Source organism: Petromyzon marinus, chromosome 58, assembly GCF_048934315.1.
Source record: "Petromyzon marinus isolate PM22_M1 ecotype Great Lakes invasive population chromosome 58, UKy_Petmar_22M1.pri1.0, whole genome shotgun sequence".
NCBI classification, from domain to species: domain Eukaryota; kingdom Metazoa; phylum Chordata; class Hyperoartia; order Petromyzontiformes; family Petromyzontidae; genus Petromyzon; species Petromyzon marinus.
The window spans coordinates 7175871-7194644 of NC_133724.1; the positions used below are offsets into that span (position 1 = coordinate 7175871).

An 18774-nucleotide genomic window follows, 5' to 3' on the forward strand; every position below is an offset into this window, starting at 1 on the left:
GACCACAACACAAGCAGTCAAAATGCAAACAAAAAAGACAACTCTGATAATAATATTGGCACTGTCCAATCAAATTCAAGGACAGTGCATATTATTATCAGAGTTGTCTTTTTTGTTGGCCTTCATCAGGTGCGTTGTGGCCGAAACGTCGTGATTTTTATTATTTTTTTACCTACGTGACTTTACCGAATAGAACCAAAGAGTATGGATCCTTGCAGTCACGAAAGCTTTAAATCTAGAACTCTGTGTGGCTAATGCAGGAACTTTATTCCTTGAAAACGGTTTCCATTTGGTGTGTTTGAACTTCTTCACACAACTCCTCTTTCATTGCCACCAAGTGTTGAACCGATTCTTATAATTCTGATACTGGTAACAAAGGGGCCGTCCATAAATGACGTCACGCGATTTTGGAAGATTTTTGGACCCCCCCTCCTCTTCGTCACACGACGTCACAAAAAGTCAGACCCCCCCCTCCCCCCTCAAATATGACGTCACAAAGCTCTGCCGACAAACTCCACACCGGCGCCCGTTTAAACAGTGCCGGAATCAGTGGAGGTCTCAATCAAAACGTTGATTCTGTAGCACTATTTCGTGAAAAAGGGTTTCCCATTCAAAGTGGTATGGACGGTCCCATAATTATTGACACGAAGAATTATGGGACCGTCCGTAAATGACGTCACGCGATTTTGGAAGATTTTTGACCCCTCCCCTCTTCGTCACACGGCGTCACAAAAAGTCAGACCCCCCCCTCAAATATGACGTCACAAAGCTCTGCCCCCCCCAAAAATAAAACATGCTTCAAATCGCTTTAAACTATTGTCACATTGTAGTGCGTATTTAATGTGGCGCTGCACTCTGATGTTGTAGGAGAAATCATTTATTAAAAAGTCAATTTCATTAAGTGGAACGTGTTGTCTATATTTATTTAAAGTTGCGCGTTTTGATGTGACGTCACATTTCTCAAAGCCCCCTCCCCCACCTCGTCACGCATCGTCACAAATGTCTGACCCCTACCCCCCTCCAGGTGCGTGACGTCATTTATGGACGGCCGCAAAGGTCCCATTCTGATTGTGATCAGCACGCGCCACTTGAACTGCGAACTTCTCGATTCGAAAACTTTATTTCTTTAGAAGTTCTTGTTCTATTTAGGGGCCGTCCATAAATGACGTCACGCACCAAGGGGGGGGGGTCAGACATTTGTGACGATGTGTGACGAGGGGGGGGTGAGAAATGTGACGTCATATCAGAATGCGCAACTTTAAATAAATATAGACAACACGTGCTACTTAATTAAATAGACTTTTTGATAAATGTTTTCTCCTACAACATCAGAGTGCAGCGCCACATTAAATACGCACTACAATGACAACAATAGTTTAAAGCGATTTGAAGCATGTTTTATTTCTTTATTTTGGGGGGGGGGGGGGGCAGAGCTTTGAGACGTCATATTTGAGAGGGGGGGGGTCTGACTTTTGTGACGCCCTGTGACGAAGATGGGGGGCGGTCTAAAATCGTCAAAAAACGCGTGACGTCATTTATGGACGGCCCCTTTCCCACGTGATGACGGACGCTTGTGTTGCGCCCGAAACGTCGTTATTAAATAATATTTTATTGTTTCCCTTCTACGCGGTGACTTTACCGAAATAACCAAGAATATGAATCCCTGCAGTCACGAAAGCTTTAAATCAAAGTCGTTATTTGTATTTTATACCCACGTGACTTTACCGAAATAACCAAAGTTTACAACTTCACGATGTCACATTTCGGTTTCCCGCCTGATCAGCTGTGAGCCACGTGACGCCCGGCGGCTTCTGATTGGCTCTTCACCGACGACATCGACGGGAATACTAAATATTTACTTCACCATAATTTACATTATTTATGAAACAACGAACTAAAACGGTAAGAATTGCATAATCGTTCACGTCTTTTAAAAAAAAATCAATAACTTTATATATCTTTTTTTTTTAAATGTCCCGGGGGTTCAAAGGTCAGGTGTGTGACGTCACCGCGCGGAGCGGCCTGCCCCGTGTAAACAAACGCCCCCCTCCCCCAAGCGAGCAGTGGATAGAGCCTGCGCGCTAGGCGGTGAACTCGCCCCGGACTTTTGTCTTTGTGCGCGGCAAGGTGAGCCACGCAGCGTGTCCAGAGAACAGCTCCATGTTGAGATGGCGCATCAGTACTAAGTCATCATCACGGTGGCTAGGAGATGTTGACTACCTCGCTCGGTACACAGGAGGTCGTGGGTTCGATCCTGACCCTGACGCCTGCTGCTGCTGTATATTTGGAGTTTGCGTGTCTCTCTCTCATCATCATCATCACGGTGGCTAGGAGATGTTGACTACCTCGCCTGGTATACAGGAGGTCGTGGGTTCGATCCCGACCCTGACGATGCCTGCTGCTGTATATTTGGAGTTTGCGTGTCTCTCTCATCATCATCATAATCATCACGGTGGCTAGGAGATGTTAACTACCTCGCCCGGTACACAGGAGGTCGTGGGTTCGATCCTGACCCTGACGATGCCTGCTGCTGATACTGTATATTTGGAGTTTGCGTGTCTCTATCATCATCATCACGGTGGCTAAGAGATGTTAACTACCTCGCCCGGTATACAGGAGGTCGTGGGTTCGATCCCGACCCTGACGATGCCTGTTGCTGTATATTTGGAGTTTGCGTGTCTCTCTCTCATCATCATCACGGTGGCTAAGAGATGTTAACTACCTCGCCTGGTATACAGGAGGTCGTCGGTTCGATCCTGACCCTGACGCCTGCTGCTGCTACTGTATATTTGGAGTTTGCATGCTTTCAGAGTATTTGGCTGCTATACATTTCCGCGTGATAAGCCACTTTGTTGAGCTGCTAACATTTGTGATAGCCAGGTCGCCTCTGAAAATCAGCTACATAGCTCAGTGGGCCTTACCCGGTAAAAATAAAAATTCTAGTTTTTTACCTGCTACGGTGTCTGAACGTCGGCGCTGGGCAGACAAATGCGGACGGGCGTGATGCTGGCCACCCACCCCCCTCGCGCGCCTTAGTAGCTGCTGCTACTCGCTTCGTAATTGCCCCCTTACCAAACAGCGTCTCGCGAAGGAGCCGTCTCATCTCACCGCAACCGCCGCCGGGGCTCGCACAGGCCCATGTCCACCACGTCTCCATACTTCACCGCTGGTGGCCCTGCGGGGATGCTGACCCGCAGCGGCCGGTCGGTCTGGGCGGTGTCGGCACCGGCGCGAGGCGGCGGTGGCGGCGGAGGCGGTGGAGGAGGAGGAGGACGTGAACGCTGCGGTCGCCCCCGACGTTGCCCGCCCGTCAAAGTGGAGTACGAGAGTGCCCACGGCGATGTCGACGGTGAGGAGGTTACGCGTCGCGAGTCGAGCGAAACGTTTTTTGTTTTTCTTGAACCCTTTCGCGTTCGGAGATGCCTGCGAGTTGCAGGGTGGGTCCCGGTTCGCGCATCAGATTTGTTTCGATTGAAAGCTTTCGTGACTGCAAGGATTCATCTTCTTTGGTTCTTTCGGTAAAGTCACCACCACGTAGAATGAGAATAAAATAATAAAATAAAACGTATAAAATTCTCACAGGTTTGTTCCTTTCACCTGAAGAAGGTCACTTGTGTTGTGGCCGAAACGTCGTGAGAATTTTATCTAATCTTCTTTGGTTCTTTCGGTAAAGTCACGTAGAATGGGAATAAAATAATAAAATAAAACAATAAAATTCTCACGGCGTTTCGGCCACAACACAAGTGGCCTTCTTCAGGTGAAAGGAACAAACCTGTGAGAATTTTATTGTTTTATCTTATGATTTTATTCTCATTCTACGTGACTTTACCGAAAGAACCAAGGAAGATTAGATTTGTTATTTTAATGGCTCGCCACAAGGAGCCATAGAGACACGACCACCGCACTCTACGATAGCTGGCGCCAAGCCGAGCCACTCACGCCCTCCCACGTGCCCTCGTGGGAGCCTCGGTACCGATAAAGTTATTTTATTTGAGCTTTTATTCAGTTCCGATGACGCGTACATGCACGGTACGCGTCATCGGAACGGGGAAAGCGTTAAACACATGTGGCGCCTTTGCTGGCACAAATCTGCCACCCACATCTGCCACCCGTCATATTGATGTGCACTTACAAAGTTAAGGGGGGAAACTGACATCGCGAAAATCGTCACATCGTAAAAATGACTACCCGATCGTGGAAATCTACAGCGTGAAAGATGATAGCGCCACGTGAACATTCACGTCACGATTTTATCCTGAAAATTTCCATCGTGCATTGAAAATTTAAATCGCATCGTGAAAAAACATTACCCTATCCTATCACCAAATTCGATGCCGTATTGTGAACATTGGCACCCTGTCAATTTTTTTCCACGGTACATGAGCACCGTGCCAATGAAAATTGAGATCGCACCGCGAACAAAAACGGTGCCGTATCTCATCGCCAAATTCGATGCCGTGTATGTTGTGAAAATTGACGCCCTGTAATTATGTTATTTTTTTTCTTCTCACGGTACACGAGCACCGTATCTTGCCATGGAAATCGTCGGCGCGCGGTGAACAACTTTTTTTCGTGTCGCCGAAGAAAACCGGCGTCGTGCCGCCGCGTCAAAAGCACGTGCCGGCGAGACCCTAGTTGGCGCGACGGCTCGCAAGGAGGAGCTCAAGCAGGAGGAGGAGGAGGAGCAGGAGAAGAAGAATGTGAAGGAAGAGGGGAAGGAGGCATCTGGGGAGGAGGAGCGCGAGGAGGAGGGGAAGAGGAGGAAGAGGGCGGGAGGCCGGTGGGAGCCGCCCCACTGGAGGGCTCAGCTGGACAACGTGAGGCGGATGCGGCAGCACCGCGACGCGCCCGTCGACCACATGGGCGCCGAGGCGTGCCAGGATGACGACGCCGCGCCCGCGGTACGGCACGCGAGCGCCGGGCGGTGGCGCCACGCCGGCTCCAAGCCGAGAATTTCACGGTGGCTATGAGATGTTGACTACCTCGCCCGGTACACAGGAGGTCGTGGGTTCGATCGCGACCCTGACGCCTGCTGCTGTATGTTTATTTGGAGTTTGCGTGTCTCTCTCTCATCATCATCATCACGGTGGCTAGGAGATGTTGACTGCCTCGCCTGGTACACAGGAGGTCGTGGATTCGATCCCGACCCTGACGCCTGCGCATGTCTATGCCAAAAACCGCGTGGGCATAAATTGTGTTTAAGTTAAGAATCGATCTCTAGCGTGCTCAGTGATAACACTTTCCTGGCTCCCACGCGGAAGACTCGGCCCACTTAAGTGGATGACAGAAGCAGAGCCACGCACATCAACATCAATCAAACTCCGCCCACCGTTGTAAAGACATGGCAACTACTGTACTGTAGAGGGCGATCTCGCGTGGGTTTCGGATTAACCGGAGCAACATATTTGTTCGATTTAAGCACGTGACTTTGCAATGAACATTTACAAGAATAACAACGTATAACTGTTTTTAGACGATTAATATGGGCTTCAGGGAAAATCCATGAGCTATTAATGTATGTCAGAATCTCAGGTGCGCGGTTAATTTGCAAATCGGATAAACCGCACAGAGATAATCGAGAGTCTACTGTATTTTGAGTTTGTGCGTCTCTCTCGCTCCCCGTGGTCACGTGGATTTTTCTCCGGGTCCTCCGGTTTTTCTCTCCGCATTTAGAGTCGACGTCGCGCGTTTTGGCTGCTCGGCGTTTCCACGTGACGACGATAAGCAGCCACTTTCGTCGAGCTGTCATTTGGAATCCGAATCTCTGGAGGAAATCCGATGAGTTATAAATGCACTTTTTCCCGCAGATGTTCAGTCGGGGCTCCGGGGCCAGCGAGTTACAACAGCAAACGATACCAAAAAAAAAGCCACATTAGCTCCGCAAACGTAGAGGGAAAATGGAAAGCGGAGAATCGAAGGTGTAAGTGGCTGCATGGCGAAAGCCTGAGAGAGGAGAGGCTCAACACATGTCCCCGACCACACCTGCAACCCCTCCCACTGTGCGCCGTGCCGCGGCCTTCACAGGCATCCCGCTGTTATGAAGGCTATGGTGGTGGTGGAGGTTGGGCGGCGGGGATCCCTGCGTGTGCGCGAGCAGGTGAGACGATACCAGGTGCTGGTGTCGCTGATGCTGTCGAGCCAGACCAAGGACCAGGTGACGTCCGCGGCGATGTCGAAGCTCCGAAGCCACGGCCTCACCCCTCGGAACATCGTCGGCACGGACGACGCCACGCTCGGCCGCCTCATCTACCCCGTCGGCTTCTGGAAGGTGCCTCACCGCGGCCCCCCCTCCCTCCGGCCCCCCTCCCCTCCCCGGGCCCCCCCACCACCTGAGCCCCATCCCACGCCGGCGTCTTTCGTGTGAATCGCGATCAACGGTGACGGCGATTTGTGCTCGATTGAGCGTCCCGGCGCTCGCTTTGCAAGCGACTTGCGCGTGTGGCATCTCTGATCTCACCTCGGGCGCCTTTGAAAGGGGGCCACTCCCATTGGTGTCCCGGCCCCTTGAGGCGTTGCCAGGGCTACAGGCAACGTCGAACTTGCATCTCGCCCATCTAATTTACTGACTCACCCACCGTCTCAATAACTCATTCACTCACCATCTCACTCACTCACCCACCCACCCATTTCTTTCGAACCGCATTTTGTGTTTAGTTTGTTGTCCTTTCTCCGCACCTCCGATTAGCACGCTTGGCTATGTACCTTGCGAAAGAAGTTCAACATACATACTACACACGTACTCACTCTCGCAAATGAGATGCATCCTGGCCTCTTTCTTGAGGTATCGCCAGGGCTACAAGCAACATCGAAGCAACATCAAGCTACAAGTAACATCGAGTTTCTCACTCGCCCATCTCACCCAGTCATTGACCAACTCCCCCACACAAATCTCACTAACCGACCGACCCACTCATTCACCCACCATCTCACTCACCCGCCCATTTTCTTTAGAACTGACCCTGAGTTATTTAGAGAGCCTCCGGGAGCTACGCCGATTTTAAATTATCATCTAGATTGACAAACTCATTTCTTTAGAGCTTGTTGTTGTTGTTGTCTAGTTGTTGTCCTTCCCCCACCCCTGCACCTACGATTAGCACAGAGCGGCCGTGTAGCGGTTAGCAATTCATTGGAGGGATGTTATTAACCAGGTAAGTCATAACTTGCGAGGGTCTTTCCATCCTTCCTGCCGTTGTTGTTGCAGTTATTTCCGACTCTCTAAATTCTCACTGGCGCGGCCACCGCTTACGGTGGTTCTCCGGCGTTGATACGCTGGCCCCTCACTGTGCCGCAGCCAACGCCGCAGCTTGCGTTGCCCATGAGGTGCCGCTATGCCCGGTCCTCTGACACAGACACGCTACCTTCGCTAACATAGCCACCGCTTGCCCCACCGTTTGTCTCTCGCTGTTCAATAGGCTGTATGTCTCTCCAATTAACGCTAGCTGTTGTACGTGCGGCGACGGTGCTCATTTTCCCATTGTGCTCGTTTTGCATGAGCATGCAAATCCTCCTTTGGCGTGGCTGCTGTGCAGGCTTGACGACGGTCCTCGTGTGCGACGACGAAACAACAAGCAGTTCTAAAGAAATGTATTTGTCAATCTAGACCAGGGCTGGGGAACGTCCGGCCCCGCCGGCCGTATGAGGCCCCGCGAAATCATTTGGGTCTCTGTCCCTGCCGAGGCAACCGCAGGCGGGACTGGAAATTCAACAAATCTAGGAGCAAACCTGGAAAAGCAGTTGCGAGTAGCGACAACATCGTCAATAGCCGGCTAACATCATCACCACGCCTCGCCAAAGAGAAGCAGTTCCAGCCCATCGCATTAGGGGTGAGTCAATGAAGTGTTTGACCAAATATAACGGGCTAATTTTTAAGTTGATAAGTTAGTATGGCCTGCGAATGATGTTATCAATATCCATATGGCCCTTGGCAGACAAAAAGGTTCCCCACCCCTGATCTAGACGATGATTTAAAAGTGCGTGGCTTCCTCATATCGGCAGGAAAGCGTGTTCCAGGAGGTCTCAGCTGAAATCCATCGATACTGTATGTACACTCTAACGGCACTTGCCCGGACGTTCTGTCGAGGCTACGCGCGGGGGGGCGGGGGGGGGGGTGGTCGTTGACTTCCGTGTGTGTCCCGCCGCAGACCAAGGTGGGCTTCATCCGGCGCACGACAGAGCTGCTGCTGGCGCAGTTCGGTGGCGACATCCCTCGCTCCGTGCCCGAGCTCGTCAAGCTGCCCGGCGTGGGCCCCAAGATGGCCCACCTCGTCATGAACATCGCCTGGGACGAGGTGTCCGGCATCGGTGAGGCCTCGCTTTCCCCCCCCACCCATCTGACGTGATCTATCCACTGCGGTGACCATCTGACGTGATCTATCCACTGTGGTGACCATCTGACGTGATCTAGTGGTGACCATCTGACGTGATCTTTCCTCTGTGGTGACCATCTGACGTGATCTATCCACTGCGGTGACCATCTGACGTGATCTAGTGGTGACCATCTGACGTGATCTAGTGGTGACCTTCTGACGTGATCTAGTGGTGACCATCTGACGTGATCTAGTGGTGACCATCTGACGTGATCTATCCACTGTGGTGACCATCTGACATGATCTAGTGGTGACCATCTGACGTGATCTATCCACTGTGGTGGCCATGTGACGTGATCTAGTGGTGACCATCTGACATGATCTTTCCACTGCGGTGACCATCTGACGTGATCTATCCACTGTGGTGACCATCTGACGTGATCTAGTGGTGACCATCTGACGTGATCTATCCACTGTGGTGACCATCTGACGTGATCTATCCACTGTGGTGACCATCTGACATGATTTATCCACTGTGGTGACCTTCAGCCATGAGTTGTGCGGTTCATATCCAGCAGCCCACCCTGTTTATTTCTGCGATTGGAACACCCGCAGTGACACTTGAAACTACTTTTTTTACTTCACCAGGTTAGACCCACTGAGATGTGTAAGCGCTTTTTCAGAAGCGACCTGCCCATCGCAATTGAGAGCAACTCAACGAAGTGGCTTATCACCCTGTGGGAATTTGTAGCAGCCAAACATTCTAAACGCGACGTTGATTCTAAATGTGGAGGGAAAAACCGGAAGACCCGGAGAAAAATCCACGCGACTATGGGGAGAGAGAGAGAGACGCAAACTCCAAATATGCAGCAGGTGTCGGGGTTGGGATCGAACCGACGACCTCCCGTGTACCAGGCGAGGTAGTCAACGTCTCGCCACCGCCCTTGTCAGAGGGCGGAGGCTTTCGCGACCGATATTCATAATGGAAAGTTATTTTTGGGTTAAATCACCTGATGAGGCCTGTTTGTAATCACCAGCGAAACATCATGGTACTCATCTCGTAAACGTTGTGCGTTTGCTCGCCAACACACCCGGCAGTGCTGGGAAGCGGCAACGAACTGGCACGTTTTGTTCACGCGACAAACCCTCACCGTATTCTTGGCTCTTTCGGTAAAGTCATGTTGAAGGGAAACAATAAAATAATAAAATATATATAAAACAATTAAAATTCTCACGACGTTTCGACCATAACAAAAACGGTCATCATCAACTGATGATGATGACCGTTTAATAAAATATATATAAATCAATAAAAATTCTCACGACGTTTCGACCATAACACAAACGGTCATCATCGGGTGATGTTTTATTATTTTATTGTTTCCCTTCAACGTGACTTTACCGAAAGAGCTAAGAATATGAATTACTGCAGTCACGAAAGCTTTAAATCAAAATTTAAACCCTCACCGATTGGCCGTCACTTTTTATGTACGCGCTTTAACCCCAAAGGGAAAAGCAAACCGATGTTTTATCATGCGCCTGCCCCCAACAGTCTGTTGCGGCCTCCAAGGGTGAGCTTCGTCTCTCTGCCTTTTGCGTTGGCAGGAGTGGACACGCACGTGCACAGGATTTCAAACCGCTTGGGCTGGGTGCGCAAGGCCACGCGCGCTCCGGAGCAGACGCGGGTTGCCCTCGAGGACTGGCTGCCCAGGTACGTCATCGTCGTCGTCGTTGTCATCGTCAGTCAGCCATCGTTGCTATCGTCTGTCAGCCGTCGCCAGCCATCGTCGTCGTCGTCGCCGTCGTCAGAAGCGTGGCTGCTTGGCCGACCGTCCCGTGCCCCTTTGTTCTTTTCACATCCGTCCCGTGCCACATCCCCGGGGTCGCCTCGTCCTCGCGAGACGTCACGAGGACGAGGGATCCGTTGGGGAGGGCCCTCGCACGGCGTGACGCGGCGCGAGCCCCTCCGCATTGTCAAGCAACTATACATTACAATTTATACCAGTGTACACTACACTATATACTACTATACATTACACTATATACTACTCTACACTATACTACTATACATTACACTATATACTACTCTACACTATACTACTATACATTACACTTTATACTAGTCTACACTACACTATATACTACTCTACACTATACTATATACTACTATACACTACTATACACTATACTACTATACATTACACTTTATACTAGTCTACACTGCACTATATACTACTCTACACTACTATACACTATACTACTATACATTACACTTTATACTAGTCTACACTGCACTATATACTACTCTACACTACTATACACTACACTATACACTACTATACACTATACTACTATACATTACACTTTATACTAGTCTACACTGCACTATATTCTACTCTACACTACTATACACTACACTATACACTACTATACACTATACTACTATACATTACACTTTATACTAGTCTACACTGCACTATATACTACTCTACACTACTATACACTACACTATACACTACTATACACTATACTACTATACATTACACTTTATACTAGTCTACACTGCACTATATTCTACTCTACACTACTATACACTACACTATACACTACTATACACTATACTACTATACATTACACTTTATACTAGTCTACACTACACTATATACTACTCTACACTACTATACACTACACTATACACTACTATACACTATACTACTATACATTACACTTTATACTAGTCTACACTGCACTATATACTACTCTACACTACTATACACTACACTATACACTACTATACACTATACTACTATACATTACACTTTATACTAGTCTACACTGCACTATATTCTACTCTACACTACTATACACTACACTATACACTACTATACACTATACTACTATACATTACACTTTATACTAGTCTACACTGCACTATATACTACTATACACTACTATACACTATACTACTATACATTACACTTTATACTAGTCTACACTGCACTATATACTACTCTACACTACTATACACTATACTACTATACATTACACTTTATACTAGTCTACACTGCACTATATACTACTCTACACTACTATACACTACACTATATTACTATACACTATACTACTATACACTACACTACTATACACTACACTACTATACACTACACTACTATACACTACACTATACTACTATACACTACACTACTATATACTACTATACACTACACTACTATACACTACACTATATTACTATACACTATACTACTATACACTACACTACTATACACTATACACTACACTACTATACACTACACTATACTACTATACACTACACTACTATATACTACTATACACTACACTACTATACACTACACTATACGTTACTATACACTATACTACTATACACTACACTACTATACACTACACTATACTACTATACACTACACTACTATACACTACACTATACATTACTATACACTACACTACTATACATTACACTATATACTACTGTTCACTACTATACACTACACTATACATTACTATACACTATACTACTATAAATTACACTATATACTACTATTCACTACTATACACTACACTATACTACTATACATTACACTATATACTACTATTCACTACTCTACACTACACTATACACTACTATACACTACACTACTCTACACTGCACTATATACTACTCTACACTATACACTACACTATACACTACACTACTATATACTACACTACTATACACTACACTACTATACACTACACTACTATACACTACACTACTATACACAACACTATACTACTATACACTATACTACTATACACTACACTACTATATACTACTATACACTACACTATACATTACTATACACTATACTACTATACACTACACTACTATATACTACTATATACTACACTATACATTACTATACACTATACTACTATACACTACACTACTATATACTACACTACTATATACTACACTATACTACTATACACTACACTACTGTATACTACACTACTATACACTACACTATACGTTACTATACACTATATATTACTATACACTATACTACTATACACTATACTACTATACATTACACTACTATACACTATACACTACACTACTATACACTATACTACTATACACTATACTACAATACACTACACTACTATACACTACTCTACACTGCACTATACACTACACTACTATACACTACACTATACATTACTATATACTATACTACTATACATTACACTATACACTACTCTACACTGCACTATATACTACTATTCACTACTATACACTACACCAGGTGTCTCAAACTCAACTTACCTGGGGGCCGCTGGGGGTAGAGTCTGGGTGAGGCTGGACCGCATCAAGTATTCCAAAAAAAAAAGTACAACTGATCCAATCTTCTCAATCTTTATTAACAACAGTTCAGAACATGAACGGTTCTTCGGAACGTAGGCTTCCCTTACCTACTCCTTGCTGCCAGAGACCTGGCAGCGCTTCCTCTTCTTACACAGCTGAGCCACATTTGGCTTGAGGGGAGGAAGCAATTGAGACCCTCAGTATGGTTCGAAGATGCTCATCATCAGTAGTAAGTTTGGACCTGAACTTTGACTTATTAAAGTTCATGATGCAGAAGAGCTTTTCACACAGATATGTGCTCCCAAAAAGGCGCATGGTCCGCTTGAACATCCTGGAAAGCTCAGGGAAGGTGGGGGTGATATATTTACATGCTTTTATCCCAATACCTGAGTATTTGGGATCTTATTTAGTATGCCCTTTCTATATATTCGGAGAGGTATTTGAAAACTTTATCATTGTTCATAGCTTTTTTTTGAGCACTTCGTTTTTCTTATCATTATTAAGTTCATCAATCGTGTTCTCTCTCAGGTGTTTATACCTTTCACATTCATAAATAAAGTGATCTAGATTTTCTTCTTTTTGTTTACATCCTACATTTCCTTCTGCTCTACCGAATCTCTCTGGATGCCATTGAGCTAACTCTGGTGTCCGTGTTACTCCACCTGTCTTAATTCTTAACATCAAGTGCATCGTCTCATGTTTTATATGTTTTAATTTCTTGCTCTTTTTGATTAAATTGTTCTTGGTAAATTCGTTTTCTTTTGCGATTGCACATATCTGTCCTGTTCCCTTATCTTTGTTTCTCTTGTAATAATAATAATAATCTATAACTTCTTCTTTATAATATTCAGGTTCTAACCACCATTTGGCGTTTGTTCTTGCCACCCATCTCATGCTATTTGCTATCCATGTAATTATTTTCCCTTTCCTATTGCAACACTCTGTTGTCTTTATTAGGTCACCGATTACTCTTGTTGAGTCCGCCCGCTTCCTAAGTCCTCTGTACCTTGCACTGGGTGACAGGATATATTTTCCTTCCACTTGGTGTCACTCCGGAATCACGTTTCAACCAAGTGACTAACGTTGCTTATTCGCGTTGGCTAACTTGTCAACAAACACCGGAAGCTGTCACGAGCCTGAGCTATGGTAAAAAAATATAATAATTAAAAAATTTAAAAATTGATGTCAACTAGGGGGCCACAAAATATCGTTCCGCGGGCCGCGAGTTTGAGACCCCTGCACTACGCTGTACATCACTATACACTACTACATTATTATACATTACTGTACACTACTGCACAATACACTATTATGCACCATACTACTATACACTACTACTACACTATACACTACTATACATTACTATACACTCCACTGCTATAGACTATACACTACTATACCCTACAATATAATACACTACACTACTATACACTACACTACTATACACTACTATACAATACACTACTATACTACTATACACTACACTACTATATAATACACTACTACACACTACACTACTATACACTACACTACTATATACTACAGTACTATACACTACTATACAATACACTATAAACTACACTATATATTCCACTACTACACTATACACTACTATATACTACACTGCTATACACTACACTACTATACAACACACTATACACCACAATATAAATTTCACCGCGACACACTACGTAACTATACTATACGCTACACTACTATACAATACACTATACACTACCACACACTTCGCTCCTATACACTACACCCTTATTAGGAATCCACTGGAGCTATGCACTTTTAAACCATCATCTAGATTGACAAACTCCCCCATGCACCTCCGATTAGAGCGAAAGAAGTTTGACGTACGTTCACGCATACGTTCGTGTTGAATCACCACCCTGAGCACGTGGTGCGTACGTATTACGCCCCGCAAAGTTAACTCGATGGGAGCGTTTGCACGGCGGTCGTCCGTATCCGCGTGTGACGCCGACCCCGTGACCCCAGGGAGCTGTGGAGCGAGGTGAACTGGCTGATGGTCGGCTTCGGGCAGCAGACGTGCCGGCCCGTGGCTCCGCACTGCGCCGAGTGCCTCAACCGTGCCGTGTGCCCCTCGGCACGGGCGCTCGTGACCAAGAAGAAGGCGGCGGCGGCGGCGGCGAAGACCCGGGACCGGCACACCAAGCGCTGAGAGCCGTCACGACCACGCCAAGCCCGTTGGGCGGTGATGCACCAAGCCCTGAGGCCTGGCCACACCGATCACTGAGCACCAGGCATGATGCACCAAGCCCTGAGGCCTGGCCACACCGATCACTGAGCACCAGGCATGATGCACCAAGCCCTGAGGCCTGGTCACACCGATCAGGCATGATGCACCAAGCCCTGAGGCCTGGCCACACCGATCACTGAGCACCAGGCATGATGCACCAAGCCCTGAGGCCTGGCCACACCGATCAGGCATGATGCACCAAGCCCTGAGGCCTGGCCACACCGATCACTGAGCACCAGGCATGATGCACCAAGCCCTGAGGCCTGGCCACACCGATCACTGAGCACCAGGCATGATGCACCAAGCCCTGAGGCCTGGCCACACCGATCACTGAGCACCAGGCATGATGCACCAAGCCCTGAGGCCTGGCCACACCGATCACTGAGCACCAGGCATGATGCACCAAGCCCTGAGGCCTGGCCACACCGATCACTGAGCACCAGGCATGATGCACCAAGCCCTGAGGCCTGGCCACACCGATCACTGAGCACCAGGCATGATGCACCAAGCCCTGAGGCCTGGCCACACCGATCACTGAGCACCAGGCATGATGCACCAAGCCCTGAGGCCTGGCCACACCGATCACTGAGCACCAGACATGATGCACCAAACCGCGAGCCTTGTTCACAACACACGCGAGTGCTCCTGCGTCAACCGATGTGGGGGAAGTATGGCGCAGATGTCGCGATGTTCCCTGGCTGTTGGGCCTCGCAGCATTCCGCTTCCACGGTACGTGCATGATGAAGACGTTTTTGTTTTAATCGCATCCACGCACGTACTCGTGTTGGACTTTTTTCGTAAGCAACCGCGCTAATCGGAGGTGCGGGGGAAGGACGACAGACTTCACAGGTTGGACAGCGCGTGAATATCTAAAAATATAAACGTGTCGCTAAACCCGCCACCACCCGACGCGGCCGGCGAGCAAAGGTTTGTCGCGTGCCGATTCGTTGGTGACTTCTCAGCACCACGCCGGGGGTGTGTTGGAGAGTAAAACCTCACGGTGTAGTAGGTACGTGCCGTGTGACGTTCACGCCGGTGATCACAACGACCGCAACCAGCTTCGTCAGGCGATTAGCCGGAACCGTGGAAAAGCCTCCCCGCTTCCGGTCTTTGTTATAGATGCTCGATCTAACCCAGGAATGAGTAATATTTTAAAAAAAAAAACCCTTTTTTTTAAACGCGCTTTTATGTAACGTACTAGTAATGTAAGAACTCCACGACTCCAGGAAGTGGCCCCGAAGCTTGCCACAACGTAAGGGGACCGTGGTGATTTACAGCCAGCGTCAGTTGAGCGTGGACAATTAGACCCAAGCCGAAACATAACATAAAAAAGATTGTTTAAAAATATTTACATTTTTTATGATAGAATATAGTATTGTCATCGGTATGACACAAGTATACCAAGTTTGTAGTCGATACCACATTGCGAAGTGGGTTAAAATTGAGTTACAAGATTTGAGGATACAACAACAACAGCAGACAGAGCGAGTGAAATGAAAGCGTGTAATAATAATTTTAAAAAACCACCTCTTTTGTGGATTTTATCGGTCGCGAAAGCCCAAAGCGGTGAAACTTGACGTGACATACATCACGGTCGTTGGCTCGCTCGCCTGCTCACATTCAAAACTCGTGCGTGCTTGGCCCCGGCTGTTATCTTTTTTTTTATCGAGCATACTGTCCGGCATCTTTTGTGTACTACTTTTGAAAATAAAAGCTAGCCATGAGCGACCGCTGTTGCGCTGCCAAAGAGCCGTTGTTGTTAGTGAAGTGAAACCAGCGGCGAATGCTCGAAAGCCGAGATGTTTTGTGTGTGTCGTTGCTGTTTATCGATGTGTGTGTGTGTGTGTAACGTGCGTGCGCTATTTCAAGGGCATCATAACCGACCGGTTGGCACCGAGGGAGCGGAGCCGAAGGTCGGTATGGCTCAGAAGCAAGGCGAAAGAGGCGGCCTGCAAGAAGGAGGTGGGGGGGGGGGGTGGTGTAGTGAGTGGGTTGGAGAGCGAGTGGGAGAGTGAGTTTGTGAGCGAGTGGGACAGTGAGTTTTTGAGTGAGTTTGTGCGAGTGGGAGAGTGAGTGGGAGAGTGAGTTTGTGAGTGAGTTTGTGAGCGAGTGGGACAGTGAGTTTTTGAGTGAGTTTGTGCGAATGGGAGAGTGAGTGGGAGAGTGAGTTTGTGCGAGTGGGAGAGTGAGTGGGAGAGTGAGTTTGTGCGAGTGGGAGAGTGAGTGGGAGAGTGAGTTTGTGAGTGAGTGGAAGAGTGAGTTTTGAGTGAGTTTGTGAGTGAGTTGGAGAGCGAGTGAGTTTGTGAGTGAGTAGGAGAGTGAGTGAGTTTGTGAGTGAGTTGGAGAGCGAGTGAGTTTGTGAGTAGGAGAGTGAGTGAGTTTTTGAGTGAGTTGGAGAGCGAGTGAGTTTGTGAGTGAGTTGGAGAGCGAGTGAGTTTGTGAGTGAGTTGGAGAGCGAGTGAGTTTGTGAGTGAGTTAGTAAATGAATGACTTGGTAGGTGAGTCAGTGAGTGTGTTGGTAAATCGGTGAGTTAGAGAGCGAGTGACTTGGTAAATGAGTGGCTTGCTAAGTGAGTGAGTCACTGAGCGATGGAGTTGAAGAGAGAGAGAGTGAATGATTGATTGGAAAAAGGTGTAAACTGGATTTGTGGGTTCCTAAAAACCTCAGGGCTTGTTTCTAATTACCAAGTGGAATGTTTTTAAAGGTGAACCGCCGGGTGTGTGGACGTGTGTGTGGCTGTGTGTGTGGCTGTGTGTGTGGCTGTGTGTGTGGCTGTGTGTGTGGCTGTGTGTGTGGCTGTGTGTGTGGCTGTGTGTGTGGCTGTGTGTGTGGACGTGTGTGTGGACGTGAAGTTGGAGGTATGCGCCTACCTACCTGTGCTTGAAAAGTACTGCGTCTGTGTGGGGAGCGGTTAGTGTAGCGGTCGGCGCGCTCCGCTACAAACCCGGCGATCCGAGTTCGATTCCCGCTCACGGCCAACACCCGTGACGGTGATCTGAACCGGTCTTGGGCCTCCTCCGCTAGGTCGACTCAGCCTCTGGTGCGGTGTGTGGAGTAAACATCGCCACTCCCGGAGACAAAGGCGGCCGGGTGCTGTTTCGGCCACACCACCACCCCGCGTGCCGTCCCAACAACCCCTAATAGGTGCTCGCTAACAGCCCCGTGTGACCGGTCTTGACATTAGATGCCCACTAGGGCAATGTAATAACTGTGTTGGTAATCTGACTAACATGACTATTCTGGGGACGGAGGCATTGGAGAAAATCTGGGTCTCTTGTCCCAATTACAGAGCACAAACTCGGCCTGAGTTGGAATCCAGCTGCTGCTGCTGCTGGCTGTCAGACATCTGGGGTATCTCACCACTTCACCGGAGAGAACTGAAGTGGTGGCCGATGATCCGGCGCTCACCGATTCACTCCAGCCACCAGCTCGCTCACCGATTTTATTTCGCTCACCGATTTTATTCCACTCACCACACTGCAGGTTACAACAACTCACCCACCCACCAACTCACCCACCCACCAACTCACCCACCCACCCACTCACCCACCCACCCACTCACCCGCCCACCCACTTACCACACTGCAGGTCACAACAACTCACTCACCCACTCACCACACTGGAGGTTACAACAACTCACCCACCCACCAACTCACCCACCCACCCACTCACCAGCCCACCCACTTACCACACTGCAGGTCACAACAACACACTCACCCACCCACCAACTCACCCACCCACCAACTCACCCACCCACTCACCCACCCACCCACTCACCCGCCCACCCACTTACCACACTGCAGGTCACAACAACTCA

The 18774-nt window shown here is 48.0% G+C and overlaps 1 protein-coding gene across 2 annotated transcripts; it reads left to right on the forward strand.

Annotated features, from left to right (window-relative positions):
- The first annotated feature begins 1971 nt into the window (after positions 1-1971).
- On the forward strand, positions 1972-16689 carry NTHL1 (nth like DNA glycosylase 1). Of its 2 annotated transcripts, none has more exons than XM_032976081.2 (7): positions 1972-2127; positions 3080-3349; positions 4585-4901; positions 6098-6268; positions 8142-8301; positions 9912-10017; positions 14695-16689. In XM_032976081.2, exons 2-7 carry the CDS (start codon positions 3139-3141, stop codon positions 14876-14878), a joined length of 1149 nt encoding a protein of 382 aa, XP_032831972.2. In that variant the 5' UTR covers positions 1972-2127; positions 3080-3138; the 3' UTR covers positions 14879-16689. The 2 variants fall into 2 exon arrangements, with proteins under 2 accessions (XP_032831972.2, XP_032831973.2); XM_032976082.2 differs by having other exon boundaries at positions 1974-2127; positions 3135-3349.
- Positions 16690-18774: the final 2085 nt, after the last annotated feature.